The following is a 25,297-nucleotide window of genomic DNA, read 5'->3' on the forward strand; positions in this document are numbered from 1 at the left end:
TGCTTGCTAACGCAGATGAATTGCTCACTAGTTAACGCAGCAAAATACTGTCTTGAGTGGATAATGTCAGCTAATTCATCCAGACTCCCAGGGCTAATCTGGCTGGTAAATTTGGCTAGCTCTCTGTTTACAAATCACTTCATATGCTAACGATACGAAGCAACCAACACTAGATCCTTGCAGCGTGGCTAAGTTACAGCTAGTTACTAGCTAACCTTAGCTTGCTTGCTTGCTAACGTTATGGCTTACAAAATACTAACTGTGTGGATCTTTTAGTTGGCTATCTTGCCTTCTTCACCAGCTAACGTGATCTATGTTACTAACTGATGTAAAATGACCAACGGTGATGATTTTAGCCAACAATAAATGACGTAACGGTACAAAGCAAAAGTGTACATCATAGGGTTGGGCGATATATATATATATATATATATATATATATTTGGGGTGACTTTTGTCATTTTATTTGGCTAATTTAATGGTCTGTGTCTGGAGCCGCTCAGCAGCGAGCTAACCCAGAGAGGCAGCAGGGGAACACAGTGTGTCACGTTACAGACAGAATATTTTCACATCTAACTCGGTGGATTATGGATTTATTTACACCAAAACGGAGTTGGTGATTGTTGGAACAGTGGAAAGACTTACCAAGAGGGTTTTGGTGAGTTTTAGTTTTTGTCGCATTTGAATTAAGTGTGTTTTATAATGAGTTAACTTGGGAACATTACAGATTTATTTATTCTAAATATGATTGTAAATCACATTAAATCAGTCTGGTGTCACTTCACTGTTTTGTCTTGCTCAGGCCTACAGACTGCGAGCACGAGCAACAGGATGCTGACGGCCGTTCACTTTACAGCCACCGGTCTCATTAATAACGACTTCCTGAAAACTCCATCCGTCTCTCCGTCCTGTCTCACTTCCTGTCTGTGGCTCTCAGTTCTCAGCCCATTGGTTCCTACTGAAGAGGTCAATCTTTAAAAACACGTCACAAACATATAGTTTCATGTTTAAAAGGCTCAGTCATTCCCTCCAACAGCTGCTCGCTGTCGTTTTTATCAAACTAACAGCAGGAAATAGTGCATGTGTTGGGGACAGTGAAGGAACATGTCACCCAGTGACACAGTGAGGCTCATTGATGTGTTTTTAATATTTTTTTTATGGCACAGAGGAAGAAGATATATCAGGCTGTGATACACACACAACACGTGTTAGTAGATATATTCACTGCATGTTGACAGGCAGAAACATCAGTCGTCTCCTTTACTGTAGCTGTGTAAGTAAAGCCCAAAGACAGACCCAAACTAAACTATGATGTCAACAAATTGGGATGGCAACCATTTTCACAATATGTCTGGCTTACCTCAACGCATTACTGAGGATTTCAGACAGAGCTAACAGCTGCCACATCAGCTCAAGAGGATCCGTTTGCAATGCTCAGGCCTCTCCCTGTATTATTTTCTTTCCATGCCTGAGTTTATACACCGTCACACCCACAAACCAGCAGCCTGGACAAACTGCAGATATGACCATGTGATCGTCGGGTAATAGATGTTGCCCTTTGTGAGTGTGATCATGCCTTAAATGGGCTCAGATAAAAGATGAAGCCCTCCCCCCTTCCTTCTCATCATCAGGACAAAATCAACAGCATTGCAAAATACTCCAATAAAGAAGTTAACTAAAGTCCCAGAGAGCATTCAGGTAAGACTCATCCAATCAGAGAGTGTCAAGCTAATGTTGGGGTGACTCAATCCAGATCAACCTCACTGGGGCTGCTGGGCCCATCGGCCCTCCTCCAGGCCATTATGGGTTGGGAATATCCTGTCGCCTGCACGTCCCTGCCAAGTACAGACTTAAATATGATATACAGTATTTGTTTAAATATCGGAATAACGGAGCACATTTCCAGACAGCCTCTCCTGAAACACATTCATGGAGTTGCACGTAGAAATAGGAAAGACTGAAAAAAGATTTCACTTGTACGCCTCCGCACACCTGACCAAGCACTGGGCACGGTCTTAAGCTTTACATTTAGTCCACGCGTCAGGACTACAAGATCTACATTGTACTTCAGTGATTCAAATTTGTAATGTTTAATTGTCAATTAATGCAATTACCAAAAACCAAAAGACACGCAATGAATGTGGGGCTCTTTGGGCAGCTTCGGGTCTGGGACCCCAGGGCAGTTGCCCCCTTTGCTTGGTTGGTGATTCCGCCTTGATGGATTTAGAGACTGAGCCTAGTAAAACCTGCTCTTCATATAGACTCATGGGTTCTGTAGTATTTGGAGACATTTTATGTCTCACACAACAAGTAAAGACAATAACTACAAATAATTTGAGTAAGTTCCTGAACTATAAATATGATTTCTGCCTCAAACACAAAAGCCAGGTTGTGTACTCACTGTGCCGGGTTAGTCTGGTCTGGTCTGAAGTTCTTGGTGGATTTTGTGTTGTTGTTGCAGCGTAGTTTGTGAGGATGTGTAGAAGAACAGAATAAGTTACCCCACAGAGCATCACATCACTTTATAACCTCCCTGTGAAGGTCACCACAGCATGTGACCCCCTCAGCTGCAGCTGATTGGTCAGACCGGTCCCGTTGGACGGTCATAAAAGGCCTGCTGTGGTCAGGATGGAATACCAAACTGAAGCAGAGATAAAGCCCTCATCTGCTCCCTCGTCATCCCTCATTTCTCTCGGTGTCCCCGTCTGTATCTGTGGGCTATCTATGGAAACTGTCTTACTGCTCTGTCTTCTTTCACTCTGTCTCTGTCTTTCATCCATCCAGACTGGACATCAAACCTCCACCTCTCTCTCTGTGCTTCCATCTGCATAATTATTCCATTTTATTACAACTTGAGTCTTAATTTAGCATTTTGTCCATCATTTCTATCTATGTGCTCCTTATAAGCCCCCCCCCCCCCCCCCCCCCCTTAGTTGCTGTGGCTACGCCTGTCGACCTCTGTGTTCTCACATGGCACATAAGTAGATGATAACACGTGTGTTTTAAAAAACAAAGGGTCCTTGGATTCAGACAAAAGCAGTTTCACATTTTTAGCCACATTTATCAACTTGATCACATGTAGCAGGCCGTGAACTCCGGATGTTAGTGGTAAATCATTTCTCCAGGGGGCTTTTTAATGTTTCTGCCTCAAACGTATGAGCCTGTAAAAGACGTTGAGGAGGACGAACCGATGACTTTGACAAACCTGTAAAAAGCAGGAGTGTCTCATGTTAGCCTCTGATATAGAAGCATTCAGGAGTGCTGTTAGACCGGCCATCATAATACAGTTAGCTAAAGGTATGCTAACTCTTGGCAGGCATGGTGTTGTTTGCGGCTCACATTAGAACTCGTTTCCTCTTGTTGGGCAATAAAAAAATGAGTTGAAGCAGGAAGTGGGTCTGTAAACTGTGATGGATGTTTACAGCCGACAGTTTGAGTCCAACCTGTCTGATCACGTGATCATCTCGTGTTTCTTGACCCATCAGACTTGTTGGTAGTGAAGGCACCATGTTCCAGTTCCTCAGATATGGAGTATATATGACTAAACTGTGTAATAAACTAACAACATGATAACGTAACAGAAGAGAATTGTCCTTTAAACCAAACATAGACTCTGTCTAAATCTCCCATCATCCCTTTCCCTCCCTCTCTCTCTGTAATCCCCCATCAGTGAATGACAGCTATAAATGAAGCAATGACGAACACCATGTTTCATTCACACTCTCTCTCACACACACACACACAGTGATCACCATTAGGATTTGGACAGTAGCGTGTTGTGACACTTCATTTCTCCGTGTGCAGTTGAAGTGAAATGCTGGATCTGCTGTGGGATCCAACAGGAGCTTTCAGCTATTTTTACTCTTTAATACTCAGAAAGTTGACTCTGCCTGACAGAACAACTAGTCTGTCTGCCTCCACCTCTGACCCACAGCCTCTGTAAACCACCTAAACCTCATTTCTGTTCTCTGATCAGCTGTCGTCGTCTGTAGGTTTCAGAGCAGTGAGGACTGTTTCTTCTTCAGGGTCTAGTTTGGCTGCTTGCTACAGACACAGCAGTGAGACTCACAAAGACCCAGAAAGGGCTCGTGTTACTGCAGGACTTCCCTGCTGTGGCTGCAAATCCTGGAGCAATTTTAAGACACTTGTAATAACTTACACGTCCTTAAAGTGTCTCTTTATGTTGGTGAATTATTGAGCTGCCACAGTCCCAGTGTAGATTACATCGGGGGGCTTCGGCCGGCCCGTTGAAGCCTACAGACCAGTGGGTTGGAGTGGCATTGCTCAGAAACACCTGACTGTAACCCCTCCTCCAAACCACAATCATCCAATCACAGCGTAGCAATCATAACCATGCAAGGCAGGCCTGTGACTCGTAGTCCCTCCATCTATCCCTCCCTCCATCCCTCCATCTATCCCTCCATCTATCCCTCCATCTATCCCTCCCTCCATCTATCCCTCCCTCCATCCCTCCATCCATCCCTCCACCTACACTACCCCTCATGTCTCGTCCCTGCCCTCTTTTTGTTTTCTTCTTGCCTCTGTCACAGTGCTTCTCATGGTGGGACCTGTTGGTCTCTGTAATAACACTATAAAGAGTCGGTCTAGACCTGCTCTATCTGTAATGAGATGACTTTAGGTGTGATTTGAGGCTATATAAATGAAACTGAATTGAATTTTCTGTGTTTATTCTCATCTCTCTTCATCCCTCTCTCTTCCTCCAGTTGTCTCCTGTTGATTCTCTCTAATCCAGGGTAACTTTGTGTGAAGCCTGAATACTGACTCACAGACCCGTAATAACACCCTGTAGACCTGCAGCTCACACACACACACACACACACACACTCGCAGTTGTGTAACGTTGTACCACTGACTCATGCATCGCTGGTGGAGTGTAACTAAGTACATTTACTCAAGTAGTGACCGGCTGTTAGTGGATAGTAAATATTTGGTCCCTGAAGTGACACGCCAGCGCAGCACACTGCATTGTGTTTAAGCATAGTTCGGTTTTCAGCCTGAACACCCAGCAAAGGAGGCAGCAGTACGTTCATGAATCATATGAATCATTTGTAGTATCGCATAATAATACAAATAATACACACAGTGTAGTGTAACCTTTTAAACACAAATGAATACACACCATGTGTGCACAGTGTTAATACCAAGATAATACTGTATAAACCCTCTACATATGAACCAGACTTCACACTCACACACCTGTCATACCAACCACTCTCTCACACACACACACACACACACACACAGCACAGTGTGTCTTGGAACAATGGGCCGATGCTATAAACTTATTTTAGTTGAACAACAGAGAGACGCCAAGGGAACCCCGGGCTAGTCCCCTCAATCCCCCTGCTGTCACTCAGAATGACACACACACACACACACACACACACCCTCAGCCTTTGTACCAGTTGTAACTACGCAGTGAGGTGATGGTCAGGTCCACACTGAGAGGCTGCTGCTGAACCTCAGACGTCATGTTAAGGTTTGACTGGGTACCAGGTTGTCTTTCCCTTCAACATGTCTGTGATCGGAGATTCACCACTACTCACGGAGAATTTGTCTGGCGGTCATGTGAAAACTAAAGGTGCCGCTGTAATTCTCTCTGTCACCTGAACGTATTTAGCTACCTCTCTGGGCCACTCTTGACAGAAGCACCTTTGTGTTAGTGACTCTCTGAAGCTAAATGAGCGAGCAGCTGCTGCAGCCTGTGACAGTGAACAGCTGGAGCTGCATTCCACTGAGGCTCCACTGCAAAGCTCCAAAATCCTCCTGGAAGCTCTGCACACACACATGAAAACACACGTAGACCATAGGTACCACAGACCGTGGGATCACCTGTTCTAATGGAAACATGGTATGGACCAGTGGAGCAGATCCATAGGTCAGACATCACACACCACACTGACAGACAGCAGGATGAGCTGAGAACAATGAGCCCTATTTATAGACCATCACGCACTCAGACACACAAGTACAGAAACACACACACACACACACACACACACACACACACACACACACACACACACGATAACCTCACTGTGTGTGTACACTTTATTGGTGTTTATGTGTATTTGTGTACTTGCAACAAACTGAACTTTGATTGACGGAAGACAGTTGCATGCAATGAAATGCTATACTATGACATGCTGTACTTATATACAATAATCTACTATATCACGACATGCTATACTATTTAAACTATACTGTACTATGACATGCTGTACTTATATACAATAATCTACTGTATCACGACATGCTATACTATTTAAACTATACTGTACTATGACATGCTGTACTTATATACAATAATCTACTGTATCACGACATGCTATACTATTTAAACTATACTGTACTATGACATGCTGTACTTATATACAGTAATCTACTGTATCACGACATGCTATACTATTTAAACTATACTGTACCATGACATGCTGTACTTATATACAATAATCTACTATATCACGACATGCTATACTATTTGAACTAGACTGTACTATGACATGCTGTACTTATATACAATAATCTACTGTATCACGACATGCTATACTATTTAAACTATACTGTACTATGACATGCTGTACTTATATACAATAATCTACTATATCACGACATGCTATACTATTTAAACTATACTGTACTATGACATGCTGTACTTATATACAGTAATCTACTGTATCACGACATGCTATACTATTTAAACTATACTGTACCATGACATGCTGTACTTATATACAATAATCTACTATATCACGACATGCTATACTATTTAAACTATACTGTACCATGACCTGCTATACTATGATCTTTTATTCTCTGACATGCTATACTATGACATACTACATACTCGCAAACTTTACCTGCTATACTTTGACATACTACACTACGACATGCCATTCTATGACATGTTATACACTGCACGCTATACCATGACATATTATAGTATAGTATGTCACAGTAAAGTATGTCATAGTAAAGTATGTCATAGTAAAGTATGTCATAGTAAAGTATGTCAGTACACTATGTCATAGTAAAGTATTTCATAGTAAAGTATGTCAGCAAAGTCTGTCATAGTAAAGTATGTCAGCAAAGTATGTCATAGTAAAGTATATCAGCAAAGTATGTCATAGTATAGTATGCCATAGTAAAGAATGTCATAGTAAAGTATGTCATAGTAAAGTATGTCAGCAAAGTATGTCATAGTAAAGTATGTCATAGTAAAGTATGTCATAGTATAGTATGTCTGTAAAGTATGTCATAGTAAAGTATGTCATAGTAAAGTATGTCATAGTATAGTATGCCATAGTAAAGAATGTCATAGTAAAGTATGTCATAGTAAAGTATGTCAGCATACTTTTCTATGACATACTATACTATGACATACTTTTCTATAACATACTTTACTATGACATACTTTGCTGACATACATTTCTATGACATACTTTGCTGACATACTTTACTATAACATACTATACTATGACATACTATACTATGACATACTTTACTATGACATACTTTGCTGACATACTTTACTATAACATACTATACTATGACATACTTTTCTATGACATACTTTGCTGACATACTATACTATGACATACTTTACTATGACATACTTTACTATGACATACTATACTATGACATACTTTACTATGACATACTTTACTATGACATACTTTACAGACATACTATACTATGACATACTTTACTATGACATACTTTACTATGACATACTTTGCTGACATACTTTACTATGACATACTTTACTATGACATTCTTTACTATGGCATACTATACTATGACATACTATACTATGACATGCTTTGCTGACATACTTTACGATAACATACTATACTATGACATACTTTACTATGACATGCTTTGCTGACATACTTTACGATAACATACTATACTATGACATACTTTTCTATGAAACACTTTGCTGACATACTTTTCTATGACATACTTTACTATGACATACTATACTATGACATACTTTACTATGACATACTTTGCTGACATACTTTACTATAACATACTATACTATGACATACTTTACTATGACATACTTTGCTGACATACTTTACTATAACATACTATACTATGACATACTATACTATGACATACTTTTCTATGACATACTTTGCTGACATACTATACTATGACATACTTTACTATGACATACTTTGCTGACATACTTTTCTATGACATACTTTGCTGACATACTTTACTATAACATACTATATTATGACATACTATACTATGACATACTTTTCTATGAAACACTTTGCTGACATACTTTTCTATGACATACTTTACTATGACATACTTTGCTGACATACTTTTCTATGACATACTTTGCTGACATACTTTACTATGACATACTTTACTATGACATACTTTGCTGACATACTATACTATGACATACTTTACTATGACATGCTTTGCTGACATACTATACTATGACATACTTTACTATGACATACAATATTATGACATATTATACTATGACATACTTTGCTGACATACTTTACTATAACATACAATATTATGACATATTATACTATGACATACTTTGCTGATATACTTTACTATAACATACAATATTATGACATATTATACTATGACATACTTTGCTGACATACTTTACTATGACATACTTTGCTGACATACTTTTCTATGACATACTTTACTATGACATGCTTTGCTGACATACTTTACTATGACATACTTTGCTGACATACTATACTATGACATACTTTTCTATGACATACTTTACTATGACATACTTTGCTGACATACATTTCTATGACATACTTTGCTGACATACTTTACTATGACATACTTTACTATGACATACTTTGCTGACATACTATACTATGACATACTTTACTATGACATGCTTTGCTGACATACTATACTATGACATACTTTACTATGACATACTTTACTATGACATACTTTGCTGACATACATTTCTATGACATACTTTGCTGACATACTTTACTATAACATACTATACTATGACATACTATACTATGACATACTTTACTATGACATACTTTGCTGACATACTTTACTATAACATACTATACTATGACATACTTTACTATGACATACTTTGCTGACATACTATACTATGACATACTTTACTATGACATACTTTACTATGACATACTTTGCTGACATACATTTCTATGACATACTTTGCTGACATACTTTACTATAACATACTATACTATGACATACTATACTATGACATACTTTACTATGACATACTTTGCTGACATACTTTACTATAACATACTATACTATGACATACTTTTCTATGACTTACTTTGCTGACATACTATACTATGACATACTTTACTATGACATACTTTGCTGACATACTTTTCTATGAAACACTTTGCTGACATACTTTTCTATGACATACTTTACTATGACATGCTTTGCTGACATACTTTACTATGACATACTTTGCTGACATACGATACTATGACATACTTTTCTATGACATACTTTACTATGACATACTTTGCTGACATACTTTTCTATGACATACTTTGCTGACATACTTTACTATGACATACTTTACTATGACATACTTTGCTGACATACTATACTATGACATACTTTACTATGACATGCTTTGCTGACATACTTTACTATAACATACAATATTATGACATATTATACTATGACATACTTTGCTGACATACTTTACTATAACATACAATATTATGACATATTATACTATGACATACTTTGCTGACATACTTTACTATGACATACTTTGCTGACATACTTTTCTATGACATACTTTGCTGACATACTTTACTATGACATACTTTGCTGACATACTTTTCTATGACATACTATATTATGACATACTATACTATGACATACTTTACTATGGCATAGTATAGTATGTCAGCAAAGCATGTCATAGTAAAGTATGTCATAGTAAAGTATGTCAGCAAAGCATGTCATAGTAAAGTATGTCATAGTAAAGTATGTCAGCAAAATATGTCATACAAAAGTATGTCATACTATAGTATGTCAGCAAAGTATGTCATAGAAAAGTATGTCAGCAAAGTATGCCACAGTAAAGTATGTCATAGTATAGTATGTCATAGTATAGTATGTCAGCAAAGTATGTCATAGTAAAGTATGTCATAGTATAGTATGTCATATTATAGTATGTTATAGTAAAGTATGTCAGCAAAGTATGTCATAGTATAGTATGTCAGCAAAGTATGCCATAGTAAAGTATGTCATAGTATAGTATGTCATAGTAAAGTATGTAATAGAAAAGTATGTCAGCAAAGTATGTCATAGGAAAGTATTTCATAGAAAAGTATGTCATAGTATAGTATGTCATAATATAGTATGTTATAGTAAAGTATGTCAGCAAAGTATGTCATAGTAAAGTATGTCAGCAAAGTATGTCATAGTAAAGTATGTCAGCAAAGTATGTCATAGTAAAGTATGTCATAGTAAAGTATGTCAGCAAAGTATGTCATAGAAAAGTATGTCAGCAAAGTATGTCATAGTAAAGTATGTCATAGTAAAGTATGTCAGCAAAGTATGTCATAGTAAAGTATGTCATAGTAAAGTATGTCAGCAAAGTATGTCATAGAAAAGTATGTCAGCAAAGTATGTCATAGAAAAGTATGTCATAGAAAAGTATGTCATAGAAAAGTATGTCATAGTATAGTATGTCAGCAAAGTATGTCATTGTAAAGTATGTCAGCAAAGCATGTCATAGTAAAGTATGTCATAGTATAGTATGTAGGCAAAGTATGTCATAGTAAAGTATGTCAGCAAAGTATGTCATTGAAAAGTATGTCAGCAAAGTATGTCATAGAAAAGTATGTCAGCAAAGTATGTCATAGTATAGTATGTCATGATATAGTATGTTATAGTAAAGTATGTCAGCAAAGTATGCCATAGTAAAGTATGTCATAGTATAGTATGTCATAGTAAAGTATGTAATAGAAAAGTATGTCAGCAAAGTATGTCATAGTAAAGTATGTCAGCAAAGTATGTCATAGTAAAGTATGTCATAAAATTGTATGTTATAGTAAAGTATATCAGCAAAGTATGCCATAGTAAAGTATGTCAGCAAAGTATGTCATAGAAAAGTATTTCATAGAAAAGTATGTCATAGTATAGTATGTCATAATATAGTATGTTATAGTAAAGTATGTCAGCAAAGTATGTCATAGTAAAGTATGTCAGCAAAGTATGTCATAGTAAAGTATGTCAACAAAGTATGTCATAGAAAACTATTTCATAGAAAAGTATGTCATACTATAGTATGTCATAATATAGTATGTTATAGTAAAGTATGTCAGCAAAGTATGTCAGCAAAGTATGTCATCGAAAAGTATGTCAGCAAAGTATGTCATAGAAAAGTATGTCATAGTAAAGTATGTCATTGTATAGTATGTCATAGTATAGTATGTCAGCAAAGTATGTCATTGTAAAGTATGTCATTGTATAGTATGTCAGCAAAGTATGTCATAGTAAAATATGTCATAGGAAAGTATGTCATAGTATAGTATGTCAGCAAAGTATGTCATAGTAAAGTATGTCATAGTATAGTATGTCAGCAAAGTATGTCATAGTAAAGTATGTCAGCAAAGTATGTCATAGTATAGTATGTCAGCAAAGTATGTCATAGTAAAGTATGTCATAATATGGTATGTTATAGTAAAGTATGTCAGCAAAGTATGTCATAGAAAAGTATGTCAGCAAAGTATGTCATAGTAAAGTACGTCATATTATTGTATGTTATAGTAAAGTATGTCAGTAAAGTATGTCATAGAAAAGTATGTCAGCAAAGTATGTCATAGTAAAGTACGTCATAATAAAGTATGTTATAGCAAAGTATGTCAGCAAAGTATGTCATAGTAAAGTATGTCATAGAAAAGTATGTCAGCAAATTATGCCATTTTAAAGTATGTCATAGTATAGTATGTCATAATATAGTATGTTATAGTAAAGTATGTCAGCAAAGTATGTCATAGAAAAGTATGTCATAGTATAGTATGTCAGCAAAGTATGTCATAGAAAAGTATGTCATAGTAAAGTATGTCATTGTATAGTATGTCAGCAAAGCATGTGATAGTATAGTATGTCATAATATAGTATGTTATAGTAAAGTATTTCATAGTATAGTATGTTATAGTAAAGTATGTCAGCAAAGTATGTCATAGTAAAGTATGTCATAAAAAAGTATGTCATAGTATAGTATGTCAGCAAAGTATGTCAGCAAAGTATGTCATTGTAAAGTATGTCATAAAAAAGTATGTCATAGTATAGTATGTCAGCAAAGTATGTCAGCAAAGTATGTCATTGTAAAGTATGTCATAGAAAAGTATGTCAGCAAAGCATGTCATAGTAAAGTATGCCATAGTAAAGTATGTCATTGTATAGTATGTCAGCAAAGTATGTCATAGTAAAGTATGTCAGCAAAGTATGTCATAGAAAAGTATGTCATAGTAAAGTATGTCATAATATAGTATGTTATAGTAAAGTATGTCAGCAAAGTATGTCATAGTAAAGTATGTCAGCAAAGTATGTCATAGTAAAGTATGTCAGCAAAGTATGTCATAGTAAAGTATGTCATAGAAAAGTATGTCATAGTATAGTATGTCAGCAAAGTATGTCATTGTAAAGTATGTCAGCAAAGTATGTCATTGAAAAGTATGTCAGCAAAGTATGCCACAGTAAAGTATGTCATAGTATAGTATGTCATGATATAGTATGTTATAGTAAAGTATGTCAGCAAAGTATGCCATAGTAAAGTATGTCATAGTATAGTATGTCATGATATAGTATGTTATAGTAAAGTATGTCAGCAAAGTATGCCATAGTAAAGTATGTCATAGTATAGTATGTCATAGTAAAGTATGTAATAGAAAAGTATGTCAGCAAAGTATGTCATAGTAAAGTATGTCAGCAAAGTATGTCATAGTAAAGTATGTCATAAAATTGTATGTTATAGTAAAGTATATCAGCAAAGTATGCCATAGTAAAGTATGTCAGCAAAGTATGTCATAGAAAAGTATTTCATAGAAAAGTATGTCATAGTATAGTATGTTATAGTAAAGTATGTCAGCAAAGTATGTCATAGTGAAGTATGTCAGCAAAGTATGTCATAGTAAAGTATGTCAGCAAAGTATGTCATAGAAAAGTATGTCATAGAAAAGTATGTCATAGTATAGTATGTCAGCAAAGTATGTCATAGTAAAGTATGTCATAGAAAAGTATGTCAGCAAAGTATGTCATAGTATAGTATGTTATAGCAAAGTATGTTATAGTAAAGTATGTCAGCAAAGTATGTCATAGTATAGTATGTTATAGCAAAGTATGTTATAGTAAAGTATGTCAGCAAAGTATGTCATAGTATAGTATGTTATAGTAAAGTATGTCAGAAAAGTATGTCATAGTATAGTATGTTATAGCAAAGTATGTTATAGTAAAGTATGTCTGCAAAGTATGTCATAGTAAAGTATGTCATAGAAAAGTATGTCAGCAAAGTATGTCATAGAAAAGTATGTCATAGTAAAGTATGTCAGCAAAGTATGTCATAGTAAAGTATGTCATAGAAAAGTATGTCAGCAAAGTATGTCATAGTAAAGTATGTCAGCAAAGTATGTCATAGTAAAGTATGCCAGCAAAGTATGTCATAGAAAAGTATGTCAGCAAAGTATGTCATAGTGAAGTATGTCAGCAAAGTATGTCATAGTAAAGTATGTCAGCAAAGTATGTCATAGAAAAGTATGTCATAGAAAAGTATGTCATAGTATAGTATGTCAGCAAAGTATGTCATAGTGAAGTATGTCAGCAAAGTATGTCATAGTAAAGTATGTCAGCAAAGTATGTCATAGAAAAGTATGTCATAGAAAAGTATGTCATAGTATAGTATGTCAGCAAAGTATGTCATAGTAAAGTATGTCATAGAAAAGTATGTCAGCAAAGTATGTCATAGTATAGTATGTTATAGCAAAGTATGTTATAGTAAAGTATGTCAGCAAAGTATGTCATAGTATAGTATGTTATAGCAAAGTATGTTATAGTAAAGTATGTCAGCAAAGTATGTCATAGTATAGTATGTCATAGAAAAGTATGTCAGCAAAGTATGTCATAGTATAGTATGTTATAGCAAAGTATGTTATAGTAAAGTATGTCAGCAAAGTATGTCATAGTATAGTATGTTATAGCAAAGTATGTCATAGTAAAGTATGTCAGCAAAGTATGTCATAGAAAAGTATGTCATAGTATAGTATGTTATAGCAAAGTATGTTATAGTAAAGTATGTCAGCAAAGTATGTCATAGTATAGTATGTCATAGTAAAGTATGTCATAAAAAAGTATGTCATAGTATAGTATGTCAGCAAAGTATGTCAGCAAAGTATGTCATTGTAAAGTATGTCATAAAAAAGTATGTCATAGTATAGTATGTCAGCAAAGTATGTCAGCAAAGTATGTCATTGTAAAGTATGTCATAGAAAAGTATGTCAGCAAAGCATGTCATAGTAAAGTATGTCAGAAAAGTATGTCATAGTAAAGTATGTCAGCAAAGTATGTCATAGTAAAGTATGTCATAGAAAAGTATGTCAGCAAAGTATGTCATAGTAAAGTATGCCAGCAAAGTATGTCATAGAAAAGTATGTCAGCAAAGTATGTCATAGTGAAGTATGTCAGCAAAGTATGTCATAGTAAAGTATGTCAGCAAAGTATGTCATAGAAAAGTATGTCATAGAAAAGTATGTCATAGTATAGTATGTCAGCAAAGTATGTCATAGTAAAGTATGTCATAGAAAAGTATGTCAGCAAAGTATGTCATAGTATAGTATGTTATAGCAAAGTATGTTATAGTAAAGTATGTCAGCAAAGTATGTCATAGTATAGTATGTTATAGCAAAGTATGTTATAGTAAAGTATGTCAGCAAAGTATGTCATAGTATAGTATGTTATAGCAAAGTATGTTATAGTAAAGTATGTCAGCAAAGTATGTCATAGTATAGTATGTTATAGCAAAGTATGTTATCGTAAAGTATGTCAGCAAAGTATGTCATAGTATAGTATGTTATAGTAAAGTATGTCAGAAAAGTATGTCATAGTAAAGTATGTCATAGTAAAGTATGTCAGCAAAGTATGTCATAGAAAAGTATGTCATAGTATAGTATGTCAGCAAAGTATGTCATAGTATAGTATGTTATAGCAAAGTATGTTATAGTAAAGTATGTCAGCAAAGTATGTCATAGTATAGTATGTTATAGCAAAGTATGTCATAGTAAAGTATGTCATAATATGGTATGTTATAGTAAAGTATGTCAGCAAAGTATGTCATAGAAAAGTATGTCAGCAAAGTATGTCATAGTAAAGTACGTCATATTATTGTATGTTATAGTAAAGTATGTCAGTAAAGTATGTCATAGAAAAGTATGTCAGCAAAGTATGTCATAGTAAAGTACGTCATAATAAAGTATGTTATAGCAAAGTATGTCAGCAAAGTATGTCATAGTAAAGTATGTCATAGAAAAGTATGTCAGCAAATTATGCCATTTTAAAGTATGTCATAGTATAGTATGTCATAATATAGTATGTTATAGTAAAGTATGTCAGCAAAGTATGTCATAGAAAAGTATGTCATAGTATAGTATGTCAGCAAAGTATGTCATAGAAAAGTATGTCATAGTAAAGTATGTCATTGTATAGTATGTCAGCAAAGCATGTGATAGTATAGTATGTCATAATATAGTATGTTATAGTAAAGTATTTCATAGTATAGTATGTTATAGTAAAGTATGTCAGCAAAGTATGTCATAGTAAAGTATGTCATAAAAAAGTATGTCATAGTATAGTATGTCAGCAAAGTATGTCAGCAAAGTATGTCATTGTAAAGTATGTCATAAAAAAGTATGTCATAGTATAGTATGTCAGCAAAGTATGTCAGCAAAGTATGTCATTGTAAAGTATGTCATAGAAAAGTATGTCAGCAAAGCATGTCATAGTAAAGTATGCCATAGTAAAGTATGTCATTGTATAGTATGTCAGCAAAGTATGTCATAGTAAAGTATGTCAGCAAAGTATGTCATAGTAAAGTATGTCAGCAAAGTATGTCATAGTAAAGTATGTCATAGAAAAGTATGTCATAGTATAGTATGTCAGCAAAGTATGTCATTGTAAAGTATGTCAGCAAAGTATGTCATTGAAAAGTATGTCAGCAAAGTATGCCACAGTAAAGTATGTCATAGTATAGTATGTCATGATATAGTATGTTATAGTAAAGTATGTCAGCAAAGTATGCCATAGTAAAGTATGTCATAGTATAGTATGTCATGATATAGTATGTTATAGTAAAGTATGTCAGCAAAGTATGCCATAGTAAAGTATGTCATAGTATAGTATGTCATAGTAAAGTATGTAATAGAAAAGTATGTCAGCAAAGTATGTCATAGTAAAGTATGTCAGCAAAGTATGTCATAGTAAAGTATGTCATAAAATTGTATGTTATAGTAAAGTATATCAGCAAAGTATGCCATAGTAAAGTATGTCAGCAAAGTATGTCATAGAAAAGTATTTCATAGAAAAGTATGTCATAGTATAGTATGTTATAGTAAAGTATGTCAGCAAAGTATGTCATAGTGAAGTATGTCAGCAAAGTATGTCATAGTAAAGTATGTCAGCAAAGTATGTCATAGAAAAGTATGTCATAGAAAAGTATGTCATAGTATAGTATGTCAGCAAAGTATGTCATAGTAAAGTATGTCATAGAAAAGTATGTCAGCAAAGTATGTCATAGTATAGTATGTTATAGCAAAGTATGTTATAGTAAAGTATGTCAGCAAAGTATGTCATAGTATAGTATGTTATAGCAAAGTATGTTATAGTAAAGTATGTCAGCAAAGTATGTCATAGTATAGTATGTTATAGTAAAGTATGTCAGAAAAGTATGTCATAGTATAGTATGTTATAGCAAAGTATGTTATAGTAAAGTATGTCTGCAAAGTATGTCATAGTAAAGTATGTCATAGAAAAGTATGTCAGCAAAGTATGTCATAGAAAAGTATGTCATAGTAAAGTATGTCAGCAAAGTATGTCATAGTAAAGTATGTCATAGAAAAGTATGTCAGCAAAGTATGTCATAGTAAAGTATGTCAGCAAAGTATGTCATAGTAAAGTATGCCAGCAAAGTATGTCATAGAAAAGTATGTCAGCAAAGTATGTCATAGTGAAGTATGTCAGCAAAGTATGTCATAGTAAAGTATGTCAGCAAAGTATGTCATAGAAAAGTATGTCATAGAAAAGTATGTCATAGTATAGTATGTCAGCAAAGTATGTCATAGTGAAGTATGTCAGCAAAGTATGTCATAGTAAAGTATGTCAGCAAAGTATGTCATAGAAAAGTATGTCATAGAAAAGTATGTCATAGTATAGTATGTCAGCAAAGTATGTCATAGTAAAGTATGTCATAGAAAAGTATGTCAGCAAAGTATGTCATAGTATAGTATGTTATAGCAAAGTATGTTATAGTAAAGTATGTCAGCAAAGTATGTCATAGTATAGTATGTTATAGCAAAGTATGTTATAGTAAAGTATGTCAGCAAAGTATGTCATAGTATAGTATGTCATAGAAAAGTATGTCAGCAAAGTATGTCATAGTATAGTATGTTATAGCAAAGTATGTTATAGTAAAGTATGTCAGCAAAGTATGTCATAGTATAGTATGTTATAGCAAAGTATGTCATAGTAAAGTATGTCAGCAAAGTATGTCATAGAAAAGTATGTCATAGTATAGTATGTTATAGCAAAGTATGTTATAGTAAAGTATGTCAGCAAAGTATGTCATAGTATAGTATGTCATAGTAAAGTATGTCATAAAAAAGTATGTCATAGTATAGTATGTCAGCAAAGTATGTCAGCAAAGTATGTCATTGTAAAGTATGTCATAAAAAAGTATGTCATAGTATAGTATGTCAGCAAAGTATGTCAGCAAAGTATGTCATTGTAAAGTATGTCATAGAAAAGTATGTCAGCAAAGCATGTCATAGTAAAGTATGTCAGAAAAGTATGTCATAGTAAAGTATGTCAGCAAAGTATGTCATAGTAAAGTATGTCATAGAAAAGTATGTCAGCAAAGTATGTCATAGTAAAGTATGCCAGCAAAGTATGTCATAGAAAAGTATGTCAGCAAAGTATGTCATAGTGAAGTATGTCAGCAAAGTATGTCATAGTAAAGTATGTCAGCAAAGTATGTCATAGAAAAGTATGTCATAGAAAAGTATGTCATAGTATAGTATGTCAGCAAAGTATGTCATAGTAAAGTATGTCATAGAAAAGTATGTCAGCAAAGTATGTCATAGTATAGTATGTTATAGCAAAGTATGTTATAGTAAAGTATGTCAGCAAAGTATGTCATAGTATAGTATGTTATAGCAAAGTATGTTATAGTAAAGTATGTCAGCAAAGTATGTCATAGTATAGTATGTTATAGCAAAGTATGTTATAGTAAAGTATGTCAGCAAAGTATGTCATAGTATAGTATGTTATAGCAAAGTATGTTATCGTAAAGTATGTCAGCAAAGTATGTCATAGTATAGTATGTTATAGTAAAGTATGTCAGAAAAGTATGTCATAGTAAAGTATGTCATAGTAAAGTATGTCAGCAAAGTATGTCATAGAAAAGTATGTCATAGTATAGTATGTCAGCAAAGTATGTCATAGTATAGTATGTTATAGCAAAGTATGTTATAGTAAAGTATGTCAGCAAAGTATGTCATAGTATAGTATGTTATAGCAAAGTATGTTATAGTAAAGTATGTCAGCAAAGTATGTCATAGTATAGTATGTTATAGCAAAGTATGTTATAGTAAAGTATGTCAGCAAAGTATGTCATAGTATAGTATGTTATAGCAAAGTATGTTATAGTAAAGTATGTTATAGTAAAGTATGTCAGCAAAGTATGTCATAGTATAGTATGTTATAGCAAAGTATGTTATAGTAAAGTATGTCAGAAAAGTATGTCATAGTAAAGTATGTCAGCAAAGTATGTCATAGTAAAGTATGTCAGCAAAGTATGTCATAGTAAAGTATGTCAGCAAAGTATGTCATAGTAAAGTATATCAGCAAAGTATGTCATAGTATAGTATGTTATAGCAAAGTATGTTATAGTAAAGTATGTCAGCAAAGTATGTCATAGTATAGTATGTTATAGCAAAGTATGTTATCGTAAAGTATGTCAGCAAAGTATGTCATAGTATAGTATGTTATAGTAAAGTATGTCAGAAAAGTATGTCATAGTAAAGTATGTCATAGTAAAGTATGTCAGCAAAGTATGTCATAGAAAAGTATGTCATAGTATAGTATGTTATAGCAAAGTATGTTATAGTAAAGTATGTCAGCAAAGTATGTCATAGTATAGTATGTTATAGCAAAGTATGTTATAGTAAAGTATGTTATAGTAAAGTATGTCAGCAAAGTATGTCATAGTATAGTATGTTATAGCAAAGTATGTTATAGTAAAGTATGTCAGAAAAGTATGTCATAGTAAAGTATGTCATAGTATAATATGTCATAATATTGTATGTTCCAGCAAAGTATGTCATAGAATCAGAATCAGAATCAGAATCAGAAACTGTTTATTGCCAAGTAACATACATTACAAGGAATTTGCTGTGGTCTGAAGGTGCTATCGTTTTGATAACAAATAAGTAGAATATAAAAAGGAAAATAGAATAAAAATAAAAAATAAAAACAAGATAAATAACAATCAGTGCAGTTTTGACCAGAATAAAGTAAAGTGTTCAGATAAAGTGTCCAGTATTGGGTGAGTGCGTTAATGTAACGCAGGGGGGACAGGGGTGATGTACGTTAATATAACTTATAAGTAGTGTTTGTGTTCGGGGGGGGGGGGGGGGGGGGGGGTCAGTGTGAGTTCGTCAGGTTGACTGCAGAGGGGAAGAAACTGTTTTTGTGGCGGGAGGTTTTGGTCCTGATGGACCGCAGCCTCCTGCCAGAGGGGAGGGGGTCGAACAGATGGTGTCCGGGGTGGGAGGGGTCGGCAGCGATCTTCCCTGCTCTCCTCAGGGTCCTGGAGGAGTACAGGTCCTGAAGAGATGGGAGGTTGCAGCCGATCACCCTCTCTGCAGAGCGGATGATACGCTGCAGTCTGCGTCTGTCCTTGGTGGAGGCAGCAGCGTACCAGACGGTGATGGAGGAGGTGAGGATGGACTCTATGATGGCAGTGTAGAAGTGAACCAGCATTGTTTGTGGCAGGTTAAACTTCCTCAGCTGCCTCAGGAAGTACATCCTCTGTTAGGCTTTCTTGATGAGGGAGCTGATGTTCAGCTCCCACCGGAGGTCCTGGCTGATGATGGAGCCCAGGAAACGGAAGGACTCCACAGTGTCCACTGGAGAGTCACACAGGGTGATGGGGGCGGGTGGGGCTGCGCTCTTCCTGAAGTCAACAACCATCTCCACTGTCTTTGAAGCGTTAAGCTCCAGGTTGTTGCTGTTGCACCAGGTCACCAGGTGGTCAATCTCCCACCTGTAGGCAGACTCATCCTCTCCAGAGATGAGTCCGATGAGGGTGGTGTCGTCCGCGAACTTCAGGAGCTTGACGGACTGGTGACTGGAGGTGCAGCTGTTGGTGTACAGGGAGAAGAGTAGAGGAGAAAGAACACCGCGAGTCTGAGACGTGTTTCCCCAGCTTCACGTGCTGCTTCCTGTCAGACAGGAAATCTGTGATCCACCTGCAGGGGGGGTCAGGCACGTTCAGCTGGGAGAGCTTGTCCTGAAGAAGAGCCGGGACGATCGTGTTGAAGGCAGAGCTGAAGTCACAAAGTATAGTATGTCATAGTATAGTATGTTATAGTAAAGTATGTCATAGAAAAGTATGTCATAGTAAAGTATGTCATAGTAAAGTATGTCATAGTATAGTATGTTATAGTAAAGTATGTCAGTAAAGTATGTTATAGTAAAGTATGTCATAGTATAGTATGTTATCGTAAAGTATGTCATAGTATCGTATGTTATAGTAAAGTATGTCATAGTATAGTATGTCATAGTAAAGTATGTTATAGTAAAGTATGTCATAGTATAGTATGTCATAGTATAGTATGTTATAGTAAAGTATGTCATAGTATAGTATGTCATAGTAAAGTATGTCAGCAAAGTATGTCATAGTAAAGTATGTCATAGTAAAGTATGTTATAGTAAAGTATGTCATAGTAAAGTATGTTATAGTAAAGTATGTTATAGTAAAGTATGTCATAGTATAGTATGTCATAGTAAAGTATGTCATAGTAAAGTATGTTATAGTAAAGTATGTCATAATATAGTATGTCATAGTAAAGTTAACTTATTTTAAGAATACCAGCTGCACTTGACTTTTTGAAGATCTGAGTATAACCACAGAATACATTAAGAAGTGAGAAAACATGCATTTTGTTTTTCATAGTAAATATTTTATTCTTTTGAAGATGTGTTGTCTTCATCACGTCCTCCTCCTCCTCCCCACTCTGTGTACTCGTCTGTTCTCAGTGGAAAAAAAGTAAATGTTATTTTCGGTTCACAAACTTGCAGTTTTGCTAAAAGCAGTTCACTTATAATCCAGTGTGTCTGTACTGAGCTAGTTACAGTGTTAAACAAGAAACAGGAGCTGCTCTCTCCATAAATACATCACTATTAAACCATAATAATAATAATATAGATCACTTGAAAACTACAATTTCCCACAGATGTACAATACAAAACACACAATTGGGTTTAACTCACTTTACATTCAAAGAGAAAGATATTACTGAAATAGTTAATCCTGTCATCTGCAAATAAATTCTGCACGTCAGTCTCTATTTACATTTTCTTAAAATGACTGAAGTGAGTTGATGCCTGGTTATTCTCTGAGCATACACACACACACACATACACACACACACACACACACACACGCACACATGCACACATTTTATCATTTTCAATGACACTGAAAGAGTGATATCCTGTAGTTTTCCAACCAGGAAGTCTGTGATCCTTCAATTTCTTCCCAGACTTACGAAGATGTTCCGCCATACGGTTTTCTGTTTGTAGAAAATCTGTTTTTCACAAAACCCAAAACACTGGACAGTAAATCACACCAGTTCATGTTTCAACTGTAATTTGGGCCAGTAATGGCGTCGATTTTTGAATTCAGTAAAACTTGTGAATATCAAAAGTATATGTTGATGTTCAGTACAAATCAAAAACCGCAAGGCAGAATTTCCTTTCGGTAATCTCTTGTGGGAACTCTGAGTGTCAACAGCTTCCAGGTTGATCTACAAAAAACTCTATTTATCACAAATCCTCCATTTCAATTCCACCTTGGAGGTCCACAGAAATGGCACAAAATGTATTAAGGGTTAAAATTTTATCTGTGAAATGCAGAAAATAAGAATCCTCTCCCAAACCTTGTAGAGGGAAGAATCTGGATTAAACTGATCCACATCTGTCCTGTAGTCTGAGCCAGAGTGAAGTTACGGGTCTATAAGAATCAGTACTATCTGCTGCTAATGTTAGCTCCTAGTAAAAACGTTAGCCAGCACACCAAGCAGATGTTAGCTAAACACAGAACAGCCACATCTGTGGACCTCTAAGTGAGTCACATCTACAGGACTGAACATTTTCTATTGTGCTTAACATCACCATATTTATAGAACTGAACTAAACTTAGCTGAGATGCTATCAACATGTCTTTTATTTCTATACAGTAAAGTTGGTCACTCTGCTTTTACTTTTTAATATCTGGCTAATCCAAACAAAGAAATCTGTCTTGTGCTTTTAGTGAGAAACATATCAGTTATATGTTTTCATGCTATATTCTAGTGTTTTTCTTTATGATAACCATGTGAAAGGTTTTGTCCTTTGGAACAGTCCACCAGTCCGGCTGCGGGGTTTACACATGTGGATCTTGTAGTGAACAGTCCATCCACGTGTGTTACATGTCTGATGAGTCTATCTTTAGGATTTGTAGATCTGGTGGTTTCCTCCCGCGGCGCTGGGTGGCAGCGCGGCGCTAGCTCCTGCCTGGACGTCAACAAATCCCATCCTCTGCCTCCTCTTCCTCTGCTCGGTCATCTACAGGAACACAGCAAGAAACAAGACTACAGTGAGAGATGAACACATCTTCATCAGTTTGAAATCACGATGCACTTAAGATACAAAATGCTGCAATTATAAGTTGAATAATTAATAACTATTTAATTTTCCAAGCAAAAATGCACAAAATAGGTTGTTTACACGTTCTCAAATATGAGACTTCTACACTAAAGTATTGACAAGTAAATATCTTTGGGTTTTAGACTGTTGATCGGACAAAATCAGACATTTGCAGACGTCACCTTTAACTAAACTGAGATGAGATTCAGTTTCTGATGTTTTATAGACCGCACCATTCATGGATAATGAAAATAATGGTTCTTTCCAGCCCTAATATGAAGCTTAATATGTGTGTGTGTGTGTGTGTGTGTGTGTTAATACCTGCTCTTTCAGCTCCATCAGCTGGGTGGTCAGAGTCGTCACCACCTTCATTGTCGATGCCAGTTTGTCCTGTAGCATCCTCATCTCGTTCTGCTCCCCGTCGCCCTCGGTTACCACCAGAGACATGGCCTGCATCCGTGGAAACCAGTCCAAGTTGTTGTTCTGAAACAGAAGATGTTTCCGTGTTTAGACGTGTTTGTGACTCCGGATCACGTCCGTGTTCTCTGGGACTGTTTAAATTCGATGTTTTACTTTGATCATGTGTGCGACGTAGCTCTCAGGTCCGGTGTAGTCCGTCTTGTTCTTCTCGCGCACCAGAACGATGAAGTACAAGTAGTTCCAGATGTTGTGCTCCAGTTTGATGTGCTCTTCGAATGACACCGTCTTATTGTCAAACTTGTCTCTCTCCAGACCTGCAACAGCACCCAAAACTGGTTGTCAGTTATTCAGCTCTAACATGTCCTGCTGTCAGCTCATTGGTCGGTCAGTTCTTTGTTCCCACCCACCACAGATAAAACACGTGGTCTTCAGTATCTCCTCCTTCTTCTGCTTCTCACTCCTCAGGTCGGCAAACGTGTCGATGATGACGCCGAAGATCAAGTTGAGGACGATGATGATGACGATGAAGTAGAACAACAGGTCGTACACAACCCGAGCAGGAAACAACGGCTCCTACACACACACACACACAGATACACACACGCACACGCACACACACACACGCACACACACACACGCACACACACACACACACACACACACACACACACACAGATACACACACACACACACACACACACACAGATATACACACACACACACACACACACACACACACACAGATACACACACACACACACACACGTGCATTTAAAGACCTGAAAAGTTGACTTTTTTACTTCACTAAAGTACACAAGTATTTCCTGTAAAATATACTTGAAGGACCAAAAAGGTAAAAGTACTTATGCAGAATTATATCCTTATATGTACATCATATTATTCGATTAGTATTATTATTATTATATTATCAGACATTAGTGTGTAAGCAGCATTTTAATGCTGAAGTTGGTCGAGACACTTTTCACTTTATTCTGTGGTTTGTTCTATAACAAAAGATATTTTATAAGCAGATCATAAAACCTAAACGTGTTAATACATCCAATCCTCCAGCAGGCTAGTTTAGCTGCTATGATAAAGTATAGTTTTCATTAATAAAACAGATGTCAGCTGCAGAATAGCTGAGTAACAATCCATCCACATGGAAGGGTATTACAGAGCGTATTATGGGATGGATTTGTGTGCATTTGGGTGGACAGTGTTGTTTACGTTCTTGGATGGTTTGCGGAGAACATCTCCGACTCCTCCTCCGTTCCTCAGTCCGTGATTCAACACAGTGACGATACACATCAGCAGGGTGTCGCAGGCTCGCTCAGAGCTGGCCTCCTCTGAAACACACACACACACACACACACACACACACACACGCGTTGTCATGATATTTAGTGTTTACGTGTTTGAACAGTGAACCTCTTCGGGACATGAACGCTGACCCTCACCTTCCTCTTCAGCGGCGGCTTCGGTCTCCGCGGTGCAGCTGACTCCGTCTGCAGAACACGACTTGAGGAAATCCTGAGAGGCTTCTCTCTGCTGAGGAGCTGAACAACAACACACACACAGGGTTCCAGACAGACTGGGATCTGACCAGTAGAGACAGACCGACTCCAGCAGGGAGTGGGGCTTCAGC

General features: G+C 35.9%; 1 protein-coding gene across 1 annotated transcript in view; it reads right to left on the bottom strand.

The window, feature by feature from the left end:
• Positions 1-21,484: 21,484 nt before the first annotated feature.
• The window catches only part of itpr3 (inositol 1,4,5-trisphosphate receptor, type 3), a 59,915-nt gene continuing 56,102 nt past the window's right edge, over positions 21,485-25,297 (bottom strand). Inside the window, exons 57-62 of the mRNA XM_070910836.1 lie at positions 25,110-25,197; positions 24,880-24,998; positions 24,060-24,225; positions 23,806-23,966; positions 23,554-23,715; positions 21,485-23,151 (exon numbers count right to left, since the gene is read on the bottom strand). Coding sequence (XP_070766937.1) covers positions 23,035-23,151; positions 23,554-23,715; positions 23,806-23,966; positions 24,060-24,225; positions 24,880-24,998; positions 25,110-25,197 — 813 coding nt within the window. The 3' untranslated portion in view covers positions 21,485-23,034. The remainder of the gene's footprint in view (positions 23,152-23,553; positions 23,716-23,805; positions 23,967-24,059; positions 24,226-24,879; positions 24,999-25,109; positions 25,198-25,297) is intronic.

The sequence above is a fragment of the Enoplosus armatus genome, chromosome 8, assembly GCF_043641665.1.
Source record: "Enoplosus armatus isolate fEnoArm2 chromosome 8, fEnoArm2.hap1, whole genome shotgun sequence".
NCBI classification, from domain to species: Eukaryota; Metazoa; Chordata; class Actinopteri; order Centrarchiformes; family Enoplosidae; genus Enoplosus; species Enoplosus armatus.